The sequence below is a fragment of the Bactrocera tryoni genome, chromosome 4, assembly GCF_016617805.1.
Source record: "Bactrocera tryoni isolate S06 chromosome 4, CSIRO_BtryS06_freeze2, whole genome shotgun sequence".
Lineage (NCBI taxonomy): Eukaryota > Metazoa > Arthropoda > Insecta > Diptera > Tephritidae > Bactrocera > Bactrocera tryoni.
The window spans coordinates 20,497,090-20,520,966 of NC_052502.1; the positions used below are offsets into that span (position 1 = coordinate 20,497,090).

General features: G+C 31.5%; 1 protein-coding gene across 2 annotated transcripts in view; it reads right to left on the minus strand.

The window, feature by feature from the left end:
• The window catches only part of LOC120775565 (homeotic protein ocelliless), a 52,306-nt gene that overhangs the window by 17,132 nt on the left and 11,297 nt on the right, over nucleotides 1-23,877 (minus strand). The window contains exons 2-3 of one of the 2 annotated variants that reach the window (XM_040105793.1): nucleotides 11,794-12,023; nucleotides 3,688-3,842 (exon numbers count right to left, since the gene is read on the minus strand). In XM_040105793.1, the coding sequence (XP_039961727.1) occupies nucleotides 3,688-3,842; nucleotides 11,794-11,992 (354 nt within the window). In that variant the 5' untranslated portion in view covers nucleotides 11,993-12,023. Of the gene's footprint in view, nucleotides 1-3,687; nucleotides 3,843-11,784; nucleotides 12,024-23,877 lie in introns of both variants that reach the window. The other variant, XM_040105791.1, reaches the window with a different exon arrangement.

Sequence of the window (23,877 nt, forward strand, 5' to 3'; positions counted from 1 at the left end):
AGTTTTTATTTTATAATAATAAATTATTTTTATTTTAAAATTTTAAATTTTTACTTATTATTATTACAACAATAATTTCTTTTTTAAATTGGTTTCTAATTATTTTTATTAAATTTACGTAGTTTTTTTAAATATTTATTGTTTTTTTTAATTTTTTAAGTATTTTTATTGTTGTTTTTTTTTTTTAATTTTGTTTATTTTGTATAGTTTTATTTTTTATATTGTTATTTATTTTATATAATTTGTTTTTTTTTTATTTTAACTGCTTTAACTTTTTTTTTAATATTATTTTTGTTCAAAAGTTTTCGCAACTCAAATTTTTTGCCGTTTTTCATTGCCAGCTGTATTGACATAAAGCATTTGTCAGCTTGGAGGTAATCACGCTAACAAAATCAACAAACTTCCTATCTGTCCGTCCATCTGATTGCAACTCACTCGGCGGTGTCAACTTCTTGTTGCACGTTTGCTGATCGTTTGTTTGCTTTAGTCTGCTCACAATAACGGCAATATTTTGCATGTCATGCAACCGGCAGCCAGCCAGTTCAAATAATACCAACAGCAACAATAATCTACAAACCCAACAGCAGAGCTCAGTTGACATCTCAATTTTCAGTTAATGATATTTCATTATTTCCCAAAGTTTACAACAACAAGAACAACAGAAATTTCAATAGGAATTGTTGCAGCAAAAATAGCATTCAATTACAGCGCCAGCACACGCATACAATCGCAAATTTTCACAATTTTCAGTTATGATTGGCCCCAGGCCACGCTAACGTGCCAGCGTTCTAAGGTTGCACGCAACATGAGTTGGGAAGCGTGCAAATTCTAAGATTCTAGTTTTCGTGACAGCCTGCCGTTGTGTTGATAATCAATTTTATTTCTTCAGCAAACAATAGCTGCACACATACTTGTATATATGTATATAGCATGAAGAGATGCTCGTTGTGGGACGCCGAGAATTTTGCTCATTTTCGGTTGCATAATTTTGTGTTTGTTTTCTGCATTTTTTCCGCTTGTTTGTTGGAGCCAAAGGCAAAAATTCGCCAGCACTCATTTGGGTATACTTTACACCATAATGTGATATATCAATAATGGAGATATACATATACACAAACATATGTATAACGGTGACAATTACTCAAATGGTAAACAAATAAATTATGTAAAGGTACACAATATGAAATATGGCTTTGTATGTGTGTGTTTGTATCAAATGTAGCAAACAAAGGCAAATAGTTGCCAAAATCACAGCAAACACGCCTAAATAAATAGACGAGCAGCCGGAAATGGCGGAAGTAACAACATAATTTTGTGGCGTTGTTTGCGTAGAGAAATCGTAAAACTGATATGACGTGGGGTTTACGCATTCAAGGGGTGTGCGGAGCAGTGCAGAGGTCATAGAGACATTAGTCGTGTGACAATTTATTGCAAAATCAATGCATTTATGAAGCATTACACTGGGCGAAATTGCATAAAGAAATTTCAAAAATTGAAAGTTTTAAAATTTTAATTTTTTTGTTTGAAAAAATTAATAATAAGTAAATAAAAATAAATTTAAGCTATAATAGAGCTATAATAAGACTATTTTCAAAGTTTCTTTACTGTAAAAAACTCGATTTTTCTTGAAAAACAAGTACATTTAAAAAAAATTAACGAAAAATTATATTAATAGTAATAAAGTAAAAAAGTAAAAAAAATAGATATTAATTAAAAAATTAAAAATAAAATAATAATAATAAAATATAAAAACAAAAAATAAAAAAAAAATAAATATATATAATACTAATAATAATATCTAGAGTTTTGATGAAATATAATTTTTTTTCTATACATATAAAATACTAACATTCAAATTCGAAAAAATTCAAAAATCAAAATTCGATAAAAACTTAAATTTAAATAATTTCAATTTTCTTATACGTTTTTTTGCATCATGAAAAATTGTCATCTATTCCTTTAATTAATTTCTAGTTGTCAGGCTGTCACAAAACCTAGAGTTTTATTTTGTATTTTTGATATATTTTTTTTAATTATTTTTTTTAACAATTTTAATTTCAACCTATTTTATTAATTTTTTTTTTATTATTACTTTTTATAATTCTTTTAAAAATATTTTTTTATTAATTTTTTAAATTTCTAATTTTATGTTTTTCTATTTTTGATTTTTTTCCGATCTTAATTTTTTTTTTTATTCTTACATTAACGAAAAAAATTTCATTGATAAAATTTTAGAATTTTTTAAAGTGGAACTTCTTATCTCGCCTCCCAAATTTTTTCCTTCACATCACTCAGTTCTATTAAGTTCCAAAAACAGCCAAAAATAGAAAATATCACTTCCTCGTCGTCAAATCTCGTACTTTCGTATTTCTATTCATAACTCATCAAGCCAAATGGTAAACTACAACAACAATCGCTTAAATTTTCTTCACTGTGTACCATTGATATCATTGTTAGCCAAAATTTGTCAACGCTCCCCTCTAAACAACTAAACAAACAAGCGCAAAAATTAAAAGAAAACAAGCAAACCGAACGACACGAATGCCCAGAGCTCCTCTCACACGCATATAAAAACATATGTACGCACGCAAATGGAGCGAGAGGGTTGGCTGTCACACGAAAGTAGGCAGGAAAATATGTCATCACACAAAATGAAATGCAAAAACGAGAAAAAAAATGATTTCACGACGCTATTGTCAACGATGCCAGCGCAGATTTTCCTTTGCTGTCAGTCAATTTGTAGCTTTCGGCTACCGAATACCAAAAAAGGCAGTGGCACAAATCGCATTTACCCCGCAAACAAGCCGACAGCCACGCTGTTTTAAATACATGTGTGTGTGTGTGTGTATGCAAGCAGTGTTTGCACAGCAGGATATGCAGCGACATTTAGCTGCTGCTGCACCGCAACTAGTCAAAAGACGGCTGAAGGGCGGCAAGTGAAGAGTTGAACTCCATATATGTATGTATGTACATATGTATGTATATACATGTATGTACATATGTACATATACATATGTATGCATGAGTATGAATATGTGTATGTCTGTTATACAGTTAACCGCCTGAGGCCAGTCCACGTTTTCTAGCACAAAGATGTGCGGTGCGGTGCGCAAGTTTCCCAGTTTGTCTTGTTTACCCAATGGATTTTCCGGATTTTTGACATTAACGTAATTGTCGGAAATTATTTGCTCTTCGGTGCGCAGAAGGCAAAATGCTTTACAAATGAATAATTACCAAGCATGCCTCTGAATTACGCAAATATATAGCGCTATAAATACGCACAAAGTCGTTAGATTATGACATTAACTGCTTGCCGGCAGACGTTGTCTGCTTTTAGGCGCATACCAGTGTGAAGTCGTATAACACCCGCTGAAAGCTAATGTGTAGTTAGACATTAGTGGCACATATGTTTTTATGCTTCAAATCTTCGTGATTGCATGCACTTGCCGGCATTATTTGCTTTCACACATGCACATACATATCTACATATGTGTTTATTTGCTGGTATCTATATTTGCTTTTGTCGGTGTGACTGTTGAATTAATTTTACGCTAAACTTACTGTGAGCTTACATTAATGCAAATAAACATATTTATATATGTTTGTATGTATGTATGTGTATATCTATGCTCTATGTATTTATATATGCGTACTTGTTTTCTATTTGTATTTATTTTTTTTGCTTACCTGTACTCTGGATTCGGGTAGATTGATCTTCAGCGCCACTTCCTCTCGCATGAATATGTCCGGATAGCGTGTTTTACCAAATAACGCTTCCAATACGTCCAATTGGGCGCGTGTAAATGTGGTTCTTTCACGTCTCTGCTTTCTTGTATTCACACCTGTGGACGAGTACGATTAGTAATGCCTCTCTAGTGCAAAAAAATTGCCTAAAGTTGCGTTGAAATGTGTCAAGGAATGCGGTTACATACATATGTACATATATTTTGATATTTATATTGGGCAGTTGAAAGAGTATTTTCGGTTTTTTCTTTTTTTTTCAATATGTGGGTAATTACCATTGGTTGAAAAATATTTAAAAAATTAATATAAAAAGAAATCAAAATTAAATAAAATATGTTTATACAAATATGGTTGCAGGAATGTAGAAAATACTCTTTATTTGTACCAAATTTAATGCTGTCTATATGGAAATCAAGGTTTCAGGTTATGAAAATTTATATCAAAAAAAGAAATACCTAAACTACTACAGCACCGAAGCTAAAATACCGGCTACTGGTGGTTTCTTATAGTATCAAAGGGGTCAAATAGAATTCAGATATAGTAGCACTACTTTTAAAAATAATCTATGCCCAATTTCGTGATGATATCTTGTCAAATAAAAAAGTTTTCAATACAAAGACTTAATTTTAATCGGTCAGTTTTATGGCAGCTATACGCTATAGTCATCTGATCTGCATAATATATTCGGAGATTGTAGCGTTGCCTTGGATAGTAATCTATGACAAATTTCGTGTTGATAACTTGTCAAATAAAAAAGTTTCCCATACAAAGACTTGATTTTAATGAGTCAGTTTGTATGGCAGCTATACGCTATAGTGGTTCGATCTAAAAATTTTATTCAGATATGGTAGCACTACTTCTGAAAGTAATCTATGCCAAATTTCATGGAGATACCTTGCCGTGTAAACAAGTTTTCCATACAAGGACTTCAGCAAGAACGAACAGTTTGTATGGCAGCCATATGTTATAGTTGTCTGTTATCGGATGTGTGCGAAATTTCTTATCGATAACTCAAAAACTGAGGCACTGTTTCCCCCATATGTATGTACATATGTAGATATATACAGACTGACGGATATGGTTAAATCGTCTCAGCTCATGACGCTCTTTATAAATATTATACTACATATATACATATTTATTGTTTTTTATAGGATCTCCGACGCTTCTTTCTGGGTGTTACAATTTTAATATACCCTGTTTAGGGTATAAAAAATCATATATTCCAGTACATACACACATGTATGTATATCAGATATTACTAGGTAGACACAACTTTTTATATAAAACTCTATACACATACATATATACATACCAAATACATAAGTATACAAATATGTATATGCGTATTAGAAAGCTGCCACTTCCATTCGCAAACCCTCAACAGCCAGTGAAAGCATTATGCTGCAACCCTTATTAGCGCGACATTAGAAAATTTACTTATTGTGTGTAGTATGTATGTATGTATGTAAGCGAGCATGCTTGTGAAATTCTCAATTGGGTTGCCCCTCTAACACGCAAGCACACAAATCGATCGGATGGTGGGCACACGAGCGCCGCCGAAACAAGCTAAATGGTTGGCTGACTGCTTCGTTGGCTAAAGCAGTCGCGCTATTGTTATATACTGCATTATTTATGTATGTGTGTGTGTGTGTTCTGTGCTGCGCCCAATCCCTATTGTGCTGTTACAACGCTTGCGAGTCCTAAGCCGTTCGGCTATTGTTCGCCAACATTCAAGATAAGTTTGTATGAATGCTTGCATGTATTTGTGTGCGTGTCCTTTTGTGTCCTTTGCGCTGGCTGGCTGGCTGCTGTTGTGCGCTTACTTTGCGTGGCAAATATGAGTTACATACTTAATACTGAGTTATACGACATTTTTTTTTGCTGCTCTGTTTGTTGTTGTCTTTTTTTTTAATAAAATTTTTTGCGACTGTACACCCTTTTGCCCGCTTGCCTTCCCAGCTGGTTTTATTTAATTTTTTTTAAATAATTTTTTATAGTTTTATTACGCTTTGTTAGTGTCTCCGTTACAGCAACAAAGAAAGGCAAAATTAACAAATATTATTGCTGGCGGGAGAGGGTGCGCTCTTTTGGAAATTTCGTAATGGAGGATCCTGCGCTATAATACAGTTAATGTGAAAGTCATTGCTTTCATATGTGGTGCCGTATAGACATATGTATGTATGGCTGTATGTACATATGTATATGTATATGCATGCATGTGTATTTGTGCCGCAAGATCACTCCGTATAATCCCGTTTGTTAAATGTTGAATTTATTAATTCAATTGCAGTTGCAGTTGCAGTTGCAGCTGCCGCGAAAAATGGCCGTCGCTTAAAGGGTGGTTAAGCAAGGCAGCAATAGTCATTTAAGCTAACTTATGTAGTTTTAATTAAGTGGGCCGTTAATAGTACTACATATGGGATATTATGCGCTTTTGAGAAAATGATTTTGAAATTGACTTTTTAGCATATGAAGACGGTATCAAATATATTGCTTTGGCAACTATCGTCTGCCCATATGGCTGTATATACGCGAACTAGTCCTTTAGTTTTTGAGATATCTATCTGAAATTTTGCACATGCCATTTTCTTTCGAAGATACAGCTCATTTCTTGGAATAACAGATATCGAATCACTAAAACATGTAGCTGTCATACAAACTGATCGCTCAAAATTAAGTTGTTGTATGGAAAACTTTTGTATTTGTCAAGATAGCTTCACGAAACTTCACATGGATTATTTTCCAAGATAATACTTTTATACTTGAACATATTGTTCAGATCGGAACACTATAGCATATAGCTGCCATACACTCTGAGCGGCCAAAATCAGGAAAAGGATAATTTATACCCTTTTATGCTATAATAAATGCACGTGTAAAGGGTATAATATAATCAATTCAGCCGAAGACAACTTTTCTTTTAATTTTTAATATGATTTTGGAACAAAGTTTGAGGTTTTGTGTTGCCGAGCTAACGTTACCAATATCACACATTTTTGACCTGCCTTTAAAAAAACGTATGTATATCCATTTGCTATATTCCTACTAAATATTTATTGCTCACGTGTTGTTTAACCAACAAACATTTATCAATTCATATTCAATGAAAGCTAAACCTTTTTCATTTATCTTTTTCTGTAACTCGTCTCCACTTTGCTCAGCAATTTGTCGTACATTATCTTGAGCGTTCACAAAGTTTTTCTCTTATCATCATTAGTCGTGTGCTGCACTCTTTCGTTTTAACACACTTATTGCTTGCCTCATGTGTATTCTAGGCACGTATGAGTGCATATGAGATGTTAACTTCTAAAACCGTCGAAGTCAATAATAAAGGTTTTTGGAATTTTTGGTGCTAAGATAGCATATTTCTTATATTTTTACAGTTTAAGCGCATATAATGTTTAGTATATTTCTTGAATTATCATTCAAAAATTAACAAGCAATAGCTTTTTAACTCTATACTACTATGAAACCTACTTGACTTTGGTTTTAAACCATTTTCATACAAAACTAACAAGAAATTTTTGCATGTGGTTATAATAATTTCACGAATAAAACAAAAAATTAGATCAGCATTCGAAAATGAGAACCAATTTTGAATATTACTTTAAAATTGACATCTCCTGCTGTTAAGCATTATATGATTTTTATATCGGTTGTTGCAAATTTTATTTTGAATCAAATAAAAAGTAAAACAAAAAAAATATTGCGCAATAAAAATTATTGTGCAATTTTTAAATATTTTTGAATCGGTTGTTATTTTAAGATTTTTATCCATTGTTGCAAATCATATTTTGAATTGAACAAAAAAGGATTTTTACTAAGAAAATATTGTGCAATTAAAAGTATTGTGCAATTTTTATATTTTTTAAACCAGTTATTATTTTAAAATTCACATTCATTGTTGCATATTTGTTTTTTTTTTGAATCGAACAAAAAATTAGTTTTACTAAAGAAATATTGTGCAATAAATTTTGTTTCATCGAACAAGAAAATATTTTGACGATAAAAAATAAAAAATAAATATTATGAAGAAGGTATTTTTAGAAAAGCACAAAAAATACAGAGCAATAAAAATTATTGCGCAATTTTTGATTTTTTTAAATCGGCTGTTATTTTAAAATTTGTATACACTGTTGCACAATTTGTTTTTAATCAAACAAAAATGTATTTTTACTTAAGAAATATTGCGCATTAAAAAATACTGTGCAATAAAAAAATTTTTAATCGAATAAGAAAGTATTTTAAGAAAAAAAAAAACAGAAAATAAATATTGTGAAATTCAAAAAAAAGTGAACTAAAAATATTTTGTGTAATTTGGTTAATTTTAAATGTTTTCTATTCTATATCATTATGTACAATATGTATGTTAACAACCTTCCGAAATTCTGAATTAATTGTTTCTAGTTAAAAAAGAATAGCTTGAAAATTTTAGCGATCTCTTGCCTTAAAAAATACTAAAACGACTTAGGCAACTATCAACATAAACAACAACTGCAGTGTATACTCGTATGTATAAGCTTTCCGTAGGCTTGGTTAGTTGCCACAGATTGCTGCTGCTCATTATTCATTTTGACAATATTATTGATAATGATGTCGATCGGTGAATGGCGTGAGTAAAATATTGAAAACATTTATTGTTGCGTACACTATTTTTGTTGTGGTTGTTTTTTACTTTCTTATTTTGGCTTTGTTTTGCTTCGCTTGCCACAATGATTTGCAGGATGTGATGACAAAATGTGAAACAACTGAGGTGCTCATATATGTATGTACATACTTATATAAATGAATATACATACATACATATGTATATATGTATATGTACATACATAAATACATATATTTGAATATAGTTGTACCAAACAACCTTTTAACAGTTGCGGCATCATTTTCAGCCGCTTACTAGCTACCAGCCAGCCGCCGTAGTCTTCTGGCCGTGCTGCATTCAAGCGGTTTGTTGGTGTTGCTTTCCAGTTGAAATCACCTTGTCATTTTTATTTAAATTAAGTTATCAGTGGCATATCAGTAGCACAAAATTCACTCAGTTTGCCAACAACTACAACAACAACATACGCGCTTAGGTTAGCGAGGACTTTGACTGCAGCTGGCAACTGGCGAACTCTGGCTCATTTGTCATTGCTTGCACGCTTGTGAGTATGTACATACTTGTATGTACACATGCGAGTATATAGCGAGGAGGGAAGCTTTGCCAACATATATTTGTGTGTATGCCACTAGCTACATATGCAACGGCAAGCGCGCCTTACAACTCATTCATTGAGGCATTCCGGTGCGCGTCTCAATTTCATTGCGAATCAGTTTCACTACACTTGACTTGCCCGCTAAACGGATGTGCGATTGCCAGGCGGCGTGGACGACTGACTGTCTGCCTGTTATGTCGTGTTGTTGTTGTTGTTGTAGTTATTTTCATAAATTTTTTTACTACTAAAATTCTCAGTAGTTTCTCACATTGCTTATTATTATTTTAATTTTTTTTTATTTTTATCGCTTCTTCTGAGATTCACTCTTCCCCAGAAATGCATTACAATGCGGCAAGCATGATTTTCAAGTTTTCGTTTTCTTTCACTTCAATGCAACTCAATAAAATTCTGTTGTAAGGTGAGGTTTGTTCTTGTTGTTATTATTGCTTTCGGTTTAATGTAGTTGCTTTCGATTTGTTGTTGTTGCTTTCGATTTGTTGTTATTGCTTTGATTTTAGTTTGTAGTTGCTTATATGTATGTATGTATGCATATACATATGTGGCTATAGTCATATTTGTTTTGGTATCTGCTATATCTTTCTTTGTCAAATCAGTTTTGTAACAATATTTGTGTTAATGTGTCTCTCTTTCAATAGAATTCCTCCAACGATTTATTGTAGCGGTGTTTTGTAAATTCGTTTCGTGTCAAATGCAGCCAATTTGTTTATAATTTTACGGGTTAATGCACCTGATCGTCGATATATCTAAATTATTTTATCTCGCCTCAATGATATGCACTTTTCATTGAATTTAGAAAGTGAGCGAGACCCAGCGGAAGAAAGAGATGTATGGTATGTGTGCAGCTTCGAAGCATACTTGGGTACTTGAAGTTTTTTTTTCAAATATTTGTAGAAATTATGACTTATTGCTTGTTTTGAAATAAAATAAACTGTTATCAAAACATTCATTGAGAGAGTTATGTGTCAGTTGCATAGAAAAAAAACAAGAAAAAACGTTAACCTAACTGAGTTGTTGCTATAATACCCTTCATAGGTGCATTTCTAATAGCGTAAGAGGGTAAAAAGAACTTTGATCTCGTTTGGTTCGGTCACTTTGTATGACAGCAATATGCTATAGTGGTCTAATCCCAGCAATATATCCGGAGATGGTATGGTTGCCTTAGATAATATTCTATGATTACCTTTAACTTCAATTTCTTCAATTTTTGTGAAGATATCTAGTCAAACAAAATTGTTTTCCATACAAGGACTGAATTTAGATCGGGTTTGTTTGGCAGCTATGTACATCCCTATATACTATGGTACCGATGTATGTATGTAAGCATTTTCTTCGCAGATTATGTAACGGTTGTACTGAGCAGCCTCTTGAAGCGAAAAAGGCGTATGTTAAATTGCAGATCGCTATCTCAAGAACAGAGTGGCTAGTTCGCGTTCTTAATGTGCGCTGTTGAGGGTATAAATATTCTATGCTGCTTCTTTAAACTAACAAGCGGCTAATTTTTCAAAGTAACTACCAAAACCAAAATATATGTATGTATGCGACTAATTCTACAATTACTTGTAAAATATATATTTTTAGTATTCCTTTTCGTGAGCAAAGTGTTCTAAATATTATTATAAAATTTTAGGTAATTTTTTGATGGCCGTGATATGAATAATTATTTTTAATTTATTGTTAATTATTTTTAATTAAAAAAAACTTGAAATTTATTTCGTAATTAATCTTAATTTAAAAAATTAAAATTTATTTCTTAAATATTTTTAATTAAAAAAATTAAAATTTATTTCTTAATTATTTTAATTAAAATAAAAAAAATAATTGAATAATTTCAAGCTTCAATTAATTTATTAAATTATTTTTAATTAATAAAATTTTTAATTTATTTTTAATTAGTAATAATAATATTTCTTTTAATAATTTTAAATTTTTTCTAAATTATTTTTAATTATAAATTTTCAAAATAATTTTTACTTTTGGAAATATTACACTTTATGTTTACTTTTAATTTTTTAAATTCAAAATTTTTCTTCAATAATATTCTCTGAACACTTTTAAAATGTTAATTAAATTACATATGTATATGTATATCTATGTATTTATATCAAGTTTAAAATAATTATTTCAAATATTAATTTTTATGGCACTAGGGTGAATAATTCATTTTTCAATTATATTTAATTTAGGAAATTTTGCTATTAATTATAATTTTAGAAAATTATTTCTGATTATTATTTTTAATATACCTATTTAATTTTAGAATTTTTTTCTATCGATTTTAATTTTTAAAAACTATTTGCTATTATTATTTTTAAAATATTTATTTTTAGAAATTTTTTCTATTTTTAATTTTTATTGATTTTAATTTTTTTAGAAAATTTTAATTTTAGTAGTTTTTAAATATGTACATACACGTTTAGAAATTTTTGTTATGGATTTCATTTTTAGAAAATTATTTATTATCATTATTTTTTAAATATATTATGTTTCAGAAATTTTTTCTATTGATTTTAATTTTAGAAAACTATGTATTGTTATTATTTTTTCAATATGTAATTCCATAGCAAAAAGGATTTCAAATAAAGAAAAAATTATATGTTATTACTATTTTTTATATATTTTATTTTAGTATTTTTTTTTCTTGATTTTAATTTAAAAAATTACTTATTATTATTGTTTTATATATTTTTATTCAATGTTTCCTTTTAATAATATTTTCAGAACACTTTACTCAACACTACACATTTCAAATCGCTTGTTATTATAATTTTTTTTAAATCAAGCTAAGTTTTTCTACCAAAATCGGTTCGATATTTACCCCACATACCTTGGGAGAACCCAACAGCTTCTAAACCGTGAGGTAATCCGAAGGGTCCTAACGAAGGCATCGGCATTCCTGGTGGCAGCGGCCCGTGCGGCACCGAATGATGTGGATGCGGGCCGCCATAGCTGTGCGGATGATGGCCTAAATCGCCGGATTTCAGAAAACCCGCAGCCATTAAGGCTTCTGTCGAGTGCAGCGCCATTGTGATAGCTGTGCGGTTAACGGTCGGGAACCTAAAGAACATGAAGAGAGAGTATTGATAAATATTTTGTTAATAAAAATGTGGGGTAATAGTATGAAAAATAAATTAAATATTAATTGAAATAAATAAAAATTAAATAAATAAAACAAAAATGTTTAATTATATAAAACTAAAAAATATATCCATATAAATTAAATATATAATATACATATATAAAAAATAAAAAATATATAAATTAAATAAATAAACAAAGAAGTTAAAAATACACAGAATTTAAAGCAGCCATACCAATTACAAATACACTGGCCAATCTATCTAGCGCGCTTGGCATTGGCCACCGACAAATAGTAACATACGACGATTTGCAACAATCGCCGAACAATGCGGCACCCGTCGGGAATTGCGTGTGCGAATAAATGCTAAGTATTTTGCGCACGAATTCTATATACACAGCAACAGACGACACGAGGGGTGGTCGCTCGCCACGAACGCTTGCATTTACTAACTATTATATGCGTGCATGTAAACGAATGTGTGTTTTGTTGCATTGCAAGCAATTGGTATGTATAGTATATGTACTATTGTTGTTGTTGTTGATAATGGGTAATCATAAATTTAAATTTGAGACAGATGTGTTATTAATTTACGTGTGCGCGTGAGCATGTAATTTGGGGTCGAGTATATGGTTACCTCTAATGGCCAAACGTTCACGGCTGATAATGGTTAATGATGATGAAGGTGGTGATGGTGATGAGGCTGCTGACTGACTGATTTCGGGTGACGAAAGTTGTTCGAGTGCAATTTCGACTGCTCTATGAGTAGGCATATACGCACACAAGCATACATATACATACAATCATATACATACATATGTGTAACCAATGCATTTGAATGCAATGAAACGTGAAAACGATCTGACAAAACAAAGCGCAAATTTCATCGGAAAAGTAGGGAAAATATGAAATGCGAAAAACACACGTGCAAACATACCTACATATGTACATATAAACATACATATATGGATGTATAATACATTGAAAATGTAGGGAGTTGCTTTGGCTCATAGCTGCTGTTAGAGGCGGACCTATTGAGGGTACGAGACATGTTCAAACCAAGGCATGTGGTAGACCAAATCAGAGCAGAGGATCAACCAACTGACAGGCATGCGAAACAATGGGTGAAAGGATGAAAACACGGACGGACATGGAAGGCGACTGCATTTTGTGTCAAATAGTGATCGCATATGCGAAACGAAGGTGTGGATATGTGAAGTGCAATTGCTTGCCGTCCTCCTTGTCCATATAGAGTAATTTTTTGCATACCTGATGGAAAGAAAATTTCCCATATACTATTTGTATGTATGTTTGCATGTGTGTAACTGCAATAATCATAGATATTTGTTTGTACACGAGCGTAAGACATAAGTAATTTGCACGAACGTCCTAAGCCGGCCATTGTGTGTGTGGCACAGAGCAGCGTATTTTAAGTTAATGGAAAATCGCAAAGCCGTGCTGCAGACAATGTGTGCGGCAAAGGATGTCAGGACATTCGGTGCGTCAATAGATATGTACACATGCATGAATGTGTATGTATGTCTGTCTTTATTCCATAGCAATTTTAAAATATGCGAATTTGTATTTAAGTAGCATGCTGCATGTGCAATATTTTTTCAGTTATTGTGCACATTGCAATTTACAGGTATGAGCAGCCGTGAAAACTAATCCAGGTCGCAAGATTATGTAGGACGATTATTATAACTGAAAAAATATGTCTACTTTATATGTGTGTATGTATGTATGTATAAATTTCTATTGTATGTGCTATTTGTCTAGTGTGAGTGCAATGCCTAATCTATTTGGTTGATTTTTTGAATGCGAACAAAAGCAAGAAATTATGATGAGCGTAAGATCAAAAAGACCACACCGCAAATGAGGCGACAACGTGTTGATGAAAATTTGAAGATGCTCTTGCGGCGAAAACACATGCCATTGTTTCTTGAAAGAAAAGCCAGAAATTTGATGAAAATCTGTCGTTTGATTGTTTTGCAAGCAATAGAAAATTAAGGTAACAAGTTTGGCAATAAAGAGGTGAAAAAATATAAAAGTAATAACAATGAAAAAATAAAAAATAAAAATATTATACTCTCTATCAACAGGTTGCAAGAATATAAAAATCCATTATAGGGTACATGAAATAAAAAATGTTATGGAAAAAGTAAAATTATTACGAAAAATAAGTAAAATTAGTCATAGTAAAGAAATAAATTATTATGAAAAACGAAAAAAATGTTTGTAGAAACTTACGGTGGCTTTTTAAATTATAATTAATATCAGAATAACCGGCTGAAACTTAAAAATCAGAAAAAAACGTAAACTTTCACTGAAAGTATTATGTCGTTGATAGGTATATTTCTTATAGCAGAAAATGGTATACAAATATTTACTTTGATGTTGGATGACCAGTTTTTATAACAGCTACATACATATGTATGTGTATGCTATAGTGCTTTAATCAGAAAAAATTGTTCGGATATTGTACCGTCTCTTTGGTCATCCACGCAAAATTTCTCAAGGATATCTCGTCAAATAAAAAATTTCTCGATAGAAGAGCTTGGTTTTGTTCGTTCAGTTTGTATGGTAGCTATGTATATGTTAAAGTAGTCTGAGCTGGAAAATTTCTTCAGATATTTTAGTGTTGACTTGAGTAATAATATATGCTAAATTTGGTGAAGACATCTTGTAAAAAAAAGTTTTCCCATACAAGAATTTTATTATAAGATAACAAGATTTTTTAAAAGATTATGGGATTTTCTTATCTTATATGTGTATAAGATCCGATATCGGCGATTTTGACAAATAAGCAGCTTTTTCAAGAGAAAAGAATATAACAGAAACTAACGATTTCATAAGTTTTCTTTTATAAAAACGGTCTTAGGGAGCTATAAAAGCATGTATTACCAAAATCAGAAGCAAAAAACAGCCAATTTAAACATATTTGGAGGCATAATAGGAGGTGTGACGAAATTTAATAAAATAAAATGATTGATTTTCTCGAAATTCGTGATTCATACTTCAGAAAAGTACAAATTGGTATATAAATTTTAGTATAAAAAGGTATATAGCATACCTTTATATACATATACATATGTGTACTATCGTATATTGAGAGCAAAAAATATTTATACATACATACACACATATGTATGTACCTCCCTATATCATATTACATAAGTTGAAACAAGAAATTACCGTGATTTATTTTTTGTCTCAACCACAATGATACAGACCATTAGTGTCATATAAGTATATACCATACCATATACTTAAATATAGGCATGCGAAAAAGTGAACATTTGTGCACAATAGTCGATGTACGTGACTTTACTAGAAATTGGCGGAAAAATCATATATTGTACATATGTATGTATGTATGTATTTACATATGTATGTATATAATTTGACAAAAGACAACTGACACCTTTTTGGGCTAACGAATATGCCACATGCGCCTAACTAACCAAGCGTACGAGCAGCCATCAATGACAGTAATCAAAAGTATGAAATATATGCATACATACATACAAACATACACATAACTAAACAGCGTACGGATTACATTTGCCTTTTTTCAGCAAAAAAAAAGTTGTAATAAAAAGAGAAATGCCTCTCGGTAATTTTTATTTTCGCCTTTTTGTTTGCGTCTAAATCGTGTTAGTGCAACTATATCACGTACGCATGCGCATTACATTACGTTGTAAGCGAAAAACGCAAAAAACAACAAATAAATTGTAAACACAAAAAACGTAAATGTATGTGTAAGTTTTCACTTTCAGTTTCCGGCAGCGCGCAACAATCAAAAACTGCAAGTAAAAAATGAAGAGACAGAGCTCTGAAAAAAAGCAGACAAAAATCACAATTGCACATGATGGTCATTGTTGTTGGTTGCTATAAATGAACCATAACGAGTTGTTAAATTCACACATATGTATGTACATACATACATATGTATATACCATATGTCACTTATGTTTTATTTTATTTACGGCAGGCACAGTAATTGTATTATGTGGCGGATGGAAAATAATTTTAGAAAAAAAAATATTTTTATAACAAAATATAACAGCCAAGACATGACTTCTGCTGTTATCAAATGATTAAAAGCATACATAAATTTTTTTAACGAATTTTTCACACAAACTATGCAATAAATCGCCACATCATATGACATCATTGAGTTGCACACGCCACTTGGGGGCCAAAAGCAACTACCCGACATAGGCTCTATAGCATCCGCACATTTTTACCAAATCATTTGCCTCACACACTCGCATTCTCCCACTCACACGCTTATTTACTCGCACATTTCCAGTAATTACGGTCAAAATAATATTTTGTATTTATTTACGGTAGCAATAGCGTTATAGGTAAACATCAACAGAAATGCCCAAGGAAATATAAACAGAGCAAAAGAGCAGTCGCGACAGTCAATCAGTGCCTCTACGGTGCTCCAAGCAAGCAGAGATCTCTTCGACTTGCATACATATTTACACTGGCTTCGGTGTGTGTGTGTGTCTGTGTGGACTAATGGTCAGCGTTGTGCTCTAAGTGCCATCTGGAGCAATGCTCCTAGCGTTGCGTCGCCGCCGGTTGAGGATGTCAAGCGCGATAATGTTTTGAGTGGCTCTCGAGTGTGCGTCTAAGAAAAATACCAACAAACAAGCCTGGGAAATATGCGCGTCCAAGCAGTTGAGTTGAGTTGAGTCAGCGCAAATGACCAGTAAGCAAGTTGACGTAGCAATATGGTAAGATACGATATGCTTGCTGTGTTTTTAGGCATCATTAAGCACAGTGGATTGTTTGTTGTTGTTGGTCACAGTAGCTGTCATTAGAGCAGCATCATTAAAATGTAGAGAGCAATAAAAATTAATTAATAATATGTAAGTTGCTGTGCAAATGAACTAAGTTGGTTGCATTGATTGAGTGATTGAGTTTTTTTTTCTAAACATATAGCAAAAATAATTAATTAATATAAATGTTATTTAGTTAATGTATTATTTAGGGTATGAGAAAATGTTGAAATGAAACCAACAAAGAGCACTAAGAAATATTAAAAGTAAAAAAAATTAAAAAGCATCTCCATTTGGAAAAAAATTTAATATTTTTAATTTTTTAAATAAATTTTTTTAACATTTATTTTATAATTATTTTTATTTTTTATTTTTTTGAAAAAATGTGGAGAAAATTTCCGTTAATTGTTTAATAATTTAATAATTAATTAATGTAAATGTTGTTTAGTTAAAATTTGTTATTTTGGGTTTGACAAAATATCGAAAAAGAGTAACAAAAGCACTGAAATTGACAGAAACTAAAAAAATTTTGAAAGTGCTATAAATATTATTTAATAAGAAAAATTATGCAGCATATCCATTTAGAAAAATAAAATTATATTTTTCTTTAATTCTTTTAATTAATTTTCTAATTAATTTAAATTTTTTTGTAGCATCTCTATTTATAAAAAAAAATTATTTTTTGTAATTTTTAATTATTTTTTAAACTAATTTTCTAACTAATTTTTTTTTTTTTGTAAAAATGAAGAAAATTACCGTTATTTATTTAAAATAAAAAAAAAACAAAAGATAATATTAATTTATATGAAGCTTGGGTCACAGCTAGCATACAATTTTGAAAAAAATATTTTTTTTTTAACATTTGTATATTCTATACCCTCTGAAAATACCAGACTGAAATTTGTAATGAAATTTTTCAAATGTATATTCAGTTATAGCCTTCTAAAGGGCAGCCGCTCAGTTCAATCAGCCCCATCCGTTTATCTTTAAACATTTTTTTCTTAGCACTACATTTTTCAAACTAGTTTTAGATTATGATTACAGCGAGACCATTGATCCGTTCACTAATTTTGCCTTATTTTCTGTATATACATAGTTCACCAAAAAATGACTTACTTATTTTTTTTAACTGATCGCAGGTCAAAAACGAACAAAATTTTAGGTAAATTTTTTTTTTTTTAGTTTTTTGTTATTTTTTGCACTTTGGAACATTTTAGTGACACTCTCCGTATTCTGTGGAGATAATCCACGAAACAGATCAGAAATTAATGTAAATTATTTTTTAAACGAGTTTTCCAAAAAAGTCATACTTACACACGATTACATAAAAGTCAGATCCCACCGCAGACCAAGGTTTTTGGTACAACTACTGATCTACAAATCTCAAAAAAAAAAGCATTTGTGACGTTATAAAAATCAGATTCTATGTAGAGCTAGATCTATTTAGATATAAAAATCAGTTTCTATAACGGACCTAGATTTTTTGATACCACATGAATTCTTTTAATTTTGAACTTTTTTCAAACAGCTGTTGATTTTTAAAATTTGTATCAAGTCATAGGTAGCATAAAATTTTCAGCTTCTGCTGTCAGTTATAACCAATATATATCCACTTTATAACCATTTTATAACCAATTTATAACCAAAACTCAAAATTTTCTTTCTATATGAGTGGTTTCTATGATATCGTTTTTCCTTCGCCTGTAAACTTATAGAAAGTGATGTTACGTTATTTTGCATTTCAGGTAACGATATCCTATATTGTTGCAATTTTTTCTATATTTTAAGAATATACAGTTTTAAGGCTTTATTTTAAGAATATATAGTAACATTTTAAGAATATACAGTTTTAAGGCTTTATTTTAAGAATATATAGTAACATTTTTCGGGAAAAAAATTAAATATTTTTCATGTTACACACGATCTTTAACGACCCTACACAAAGGTCCTCTACTGCTGCAATGATTCCGGTCATCTCCGTGAATGAAACCTTAAAAATATATTCGCGCCTGGAAAATACTATCCATGCAATGACTTAATGTCGAAGAAAGGTGAAAAATTTACAAAAAATTGGCGTTAATACGAAGTTGAATTTTTTTTAAATTTTGGTTTTTTTTTTAACTGCCAAAATTCGAGTTTTCAACAAATTATAAACTGATAAATCATTGTGAAGAGAACTATATCATTGCATGGAGAACTATATACGGGAAATGCAGCAAAAATCTTTGAGTTGTCGCCGAGTAATCACTCAAGTATATTTGCAAAATGAAGCTTTGGAGGAAAACGCGTGTTAAGGAAAACCGACGGAGCTGTTTGAACTGAGTGCCTAACTTTAACAGGCTGAAACTCAAAAATTATATGAGATAACGCTTTCAAATTGTAGTATGTTATTTTTGGAGGTATAGAGTAGGGAAACATGTAAGCAAAATAGATGAGATTCTTACGAAATTTCACAGTAGCTGCCTTAAATAACTTTGCTCAATTTCAGCGCAATATTTTTCCAACTTCCAAGCTTGCCAAAAATATTTAGGCTAATAATATCGTCGCACCGTTGAATGCGGCACAGCGCATACCTTTCACTCATATTTCTGAAAGTTTTACTTTGACGCCGCAGCGCTGCCCCCACACAACGACAAATACAAATCAACGATAAAAAGCAACGAATTGTCCGTCCGCTTTATTAATGTATGCACTTAAGCAGATATTAGAGTCTGACTGAGCGGCACGGCTACTGGTTTAATGCACAAATATTTTTCAACTTTCGTGAACGCGCTGAGAGAATGCAGCCGTTCTACTTGTACATATGTATATTCAGTTGGCGACCGAGCGCACCGCGACACAGTGCCACTGCTGCAGTAGTTGCTCTACGCTGTTGCTGGTTTTGTTGTTGTTATGTGGTGCATAATGAGCTGCTCCCACTGTTAGTTGGGGGAAAAAGTAATGCGGCTTAATAAACTTAGTAAAACAGCGGGTTATCACAGCGGCGGCTAACACAGACGCTGGATACCACGCTGCAACAATAACAACAATAAGAGTGGATTGCTGGTAGTTGCATACATATTTACAATTTACATGTGACTGCATATTTATGATAAGTTTGTTTGTTTTGTGCACTTTGAGCGGGGCATGTGGCATGCAACATATGCATTTTAGTGTGTTTGCTGCGCATTTTGTTGAATAGTTGTTGACGTTACGTTGGCCACGGGAAAATTATTATTGCAACTTGACCAAGTTGCGGTGCGATTTGCTGTGCTGGAAATTAGAAATGTTCGGATTGTTTAGTGTATGTATGTGTGTGTGCGTGTGTTAGTGCTTAGATGTGCTTTAAACGCCTGTTAGTTGGCATTTCCACATTTCCTTTTCAGTTCGAATGCGTGCTGACATTTAATTCGAATTCGCATTTGCTTTTGCCATTACTAGGCATTATGTGTTGTTGCTGTTGCTTTGGCATTTGAACATTTCAATTGCAGCAAGCAGCCTAACGCCCGCTGACACTGACGATTGCATGCCGCATGTGGCAGCAATGCGCGTCTGCGTGGCAATTTCTATTTATAAAGCGATTTTTCACAAATTACTACACTGACGTGCAAAAAAAGTGCAACAAACTATAAAAAAAATGTGAAAAAAGTGTGGCAGCTAAAGTCGCGCAAGCGTGGCAAGCCGCGTTTGTGCAACGGAATTTGCAACCGAAACTGCGTGATGAATCTGTTAGCAACGCAACGTGAAGTTTAATTAAGACTCAAGCCGAAAATGCGTAAAATATTTATATGAATGTGAACTACATGTGGTTATGCCTGTGTTCGTGTGTGTGTAGCGCTGCGACTGCGTTTTTTGACGATTTTGACAAGTTTAAGACTATTAACTGTACAAGGCACAAGGCATGCAGCAAATTCAAGGAAAAATCAAGCAAAAATGAATGCATGCCATACAAACACACACACACATACATATGCATGTGCACCTGCGCAGTAGATGAGTTGGCCTAGAAATATATATTAAAACAGGCTGCAGCTACTTAGCTACATACTACTTAATAAACACACACATATGTACATACAAGCAAATGCAAATAATTGCTCATATAAATATACGCGAGTGCCTGCACTCCTTATGCCGCCACACTTGCTGCCGTCGCCGCTGTCGCTGCCGTTGCGCTGTTCGGCTGTGCGAACAAGTTGTTTGCTTTTAATTAGTTTTTTGACATATGCAAATGCAAATGCAATTTTTCCACGCCGCTGCCTAACGGCTGTCTGTCAAATGCGTTCGCCTCAAACACTTGCTGACGTTTGCGAATTTTCACGTTTCACGCCGCCAACTTGGCAAAAGCATTTACATACATACATGTACACATGTATATGCATATGTAGGTGTATTCGTTTGTTTATTGACACTCACTAAAGCATTTGAATAAGTCGCTAGTTTATAAATTAAAAACGCATTTAAAAACGGTACTGGCATTGAATGCGTCACTTCTTCGGAAAAGCTGCGCCAAAGCCAATTGATAAGCCGTTGCTTTTGTGGCTACAAATAATCACATATAAACATACATACATATGTACATATGTATATGTAAATATATGTACACACATATGGAAAAGATGCATAAATATGTGGTTTAACCAGCTTATAGCGCCATAATTGCCGCTGATACGCCCAAAAATGACTGTTCACTTTTGGCTAGTTGGCGCTTAGCTTAAAAGAAAGACAAGTGAGGATACAAGTATTAAATCTATTAAAAAAAAAAATAAAGTAAAAAGTTGTTAAGCTGAACAAAATTACTATATTAATATTTTTTATGAAATTCCATTAGTTTAAGGGTTTATACCAGTTTAGACCAATTTAATTTTGACAATTTATTCTGAGAGTATGAAAACGCATTGCCCCCTTTGAAGCTTTATAAAACATGTACATACATACATATTTAAGTGAAAATAAGAAATTTTATAATGACGCTTAACACAAAATTCATTTTTCTTTAGTTTATGGTTTTACGCGAGTTTAGACCAAACAAATTTTGACAATTTAATAAGCAAAAAAAATATAAAGATATTTTTCTTTAAGCTTTATTTAAGTGTATTAGAAAGTGTTTGTAATAATTTTTTGGTAGAAAATTAGCCAATCTTCGGAAACACCTTTTACAAGTGTCTCTTTAAGAGCGACGGCGTTGCTAGAGACGCCTACTAACTAAAATAATATGAAAATCGAGTTAGTATTAAACTTAAGACTACTTCCTATGAACGTACGTACATTTTTGCCTTTACATATGTAATTTTTTCTCAAAATGGCATACTTGCCGACAAATGTTTGAAATTTTGACCAAAAAAAAATTTTATTAAAAAAACTAGTAAAGTTTAGTAAAAAATTTACACTAGACACGTGGGTTGAACTACGAGTCGTCAACCAACTCGAAAAATAAACTTTTGGGAAAAAGCTATGTACATTTTTACGTTTTGAGACTGACTGACCGAAAATCTGCAATAATACAGAGGTCAAGGAAGCAATGTTTTGCCACTCTCTGCCAATCAGCAACGTTTTCAAGGCATTTTTCTGAAAATTTTAGACCATCCAAAGTTTTTGTACAGGCGTAGGAAACACGATATGAAAAAAAACCACTAATAATGAAAAAGAATTTGAGTTTTGGTTATATGTGGTTATAAAATGGTTATATATTGGTTATATCTGACGGCAGAAGCTGAAAATGAATAGTTTGGAGCTCCAAAATATTTTCTGGAGCTTATAAAGCATTTTTAAAGATTTTATGAACAGTTTCAGATTTTAGGCTTAAGGTTCTTATCTTTCTTTAAACCTTTAAAAATATTTTACAAGCTCCAGAAAATGGTGTGGAGCTCCAAAAAAATACTATTTTTCTTCAAAAACCAAAAAATGTATACGAAAAAAATTAATATTAAAAAAAAAGTATGTGCAAGATTGCCATATTGGCTTCACATATAGAAAACTTAATCTCAAATGTAACAAAGATCTGTATTTAATTGGATATAAAAATTAAGTTATTTTACACAGCAATTTTTTCAATTAAAAATATAAGCACACATACAAATATGTATATAAATGAGTTGACAGTTTTTGAGCTGAAAATAGTGTTTGTATAAAATTGAGTTGCTCGATTTTTATCCATAAAAGGTATAGAAATTGCTTTATTGTTCTTACATAACCACAGCGTTGCTATAAGTACGTTGTTTTGACTCGAGAATAATCTAGTTGTAATCTAGCAATTATTTTCTTCCATATCAAATTTCTTAAACGCCCACTCAGACTAAAGGTTTCTTAATGCCTTATTAACTTCTTACAATTTTATGAATATTTTTTAATTGTTTTTTTTTTCTTTTTTTTTTAAATTTATTTCTCATTTATTTATTCGCTTACACCGCCAGCTAGGGAAGTGACTTCAACGCCAATCAACAATGCCAAAACTATGCGCTTACTTCATATACATATGTACATACATACTATGATACATATGATAAATCTCTCGACCATAAAGAGCGCAGACGAGATAAAAGCGTATAAAAATCTTTGAATAAATATTAAAAAATTTGAAAAAATAATAAAAAATTGTAAAAATAGAGAGAAATAAAAAAATTGTAAAAATAGAGAAAAATAAAAAAATGAAAAAATAAAAAAGTAATACAAATAAGTTCTATTTTTGATTTCCTGTTGATATTTCACGTTATTAATTTCGCGCTATTATATGCGCCAGCACTCATAAGCCTGTTTATGTTAATTTTTTTTCATGGAATTTTTTCAACTTAAATTTTTTTGTGTTAATTTTTTTCTGTTTAGTTTTTTTTCAATTGAAATTTTTATTAAATTTTTTTTTTATTATTTTTTTCAATTAAATTTTTTATTCAAATTTTTTTTCTTATTATTTATTTTGCTAACAGCAAAGCAAGCGAAAACAAACAAACAGAAGTATTACAGCACAGTGTCGCCAACAGTTCTTTGTAAATTTTTTGTGCACTCCAAGCGCTGCTTGACAATTTACCAAGCAAACAAAAATAGTCACTGAAACAACAATAAC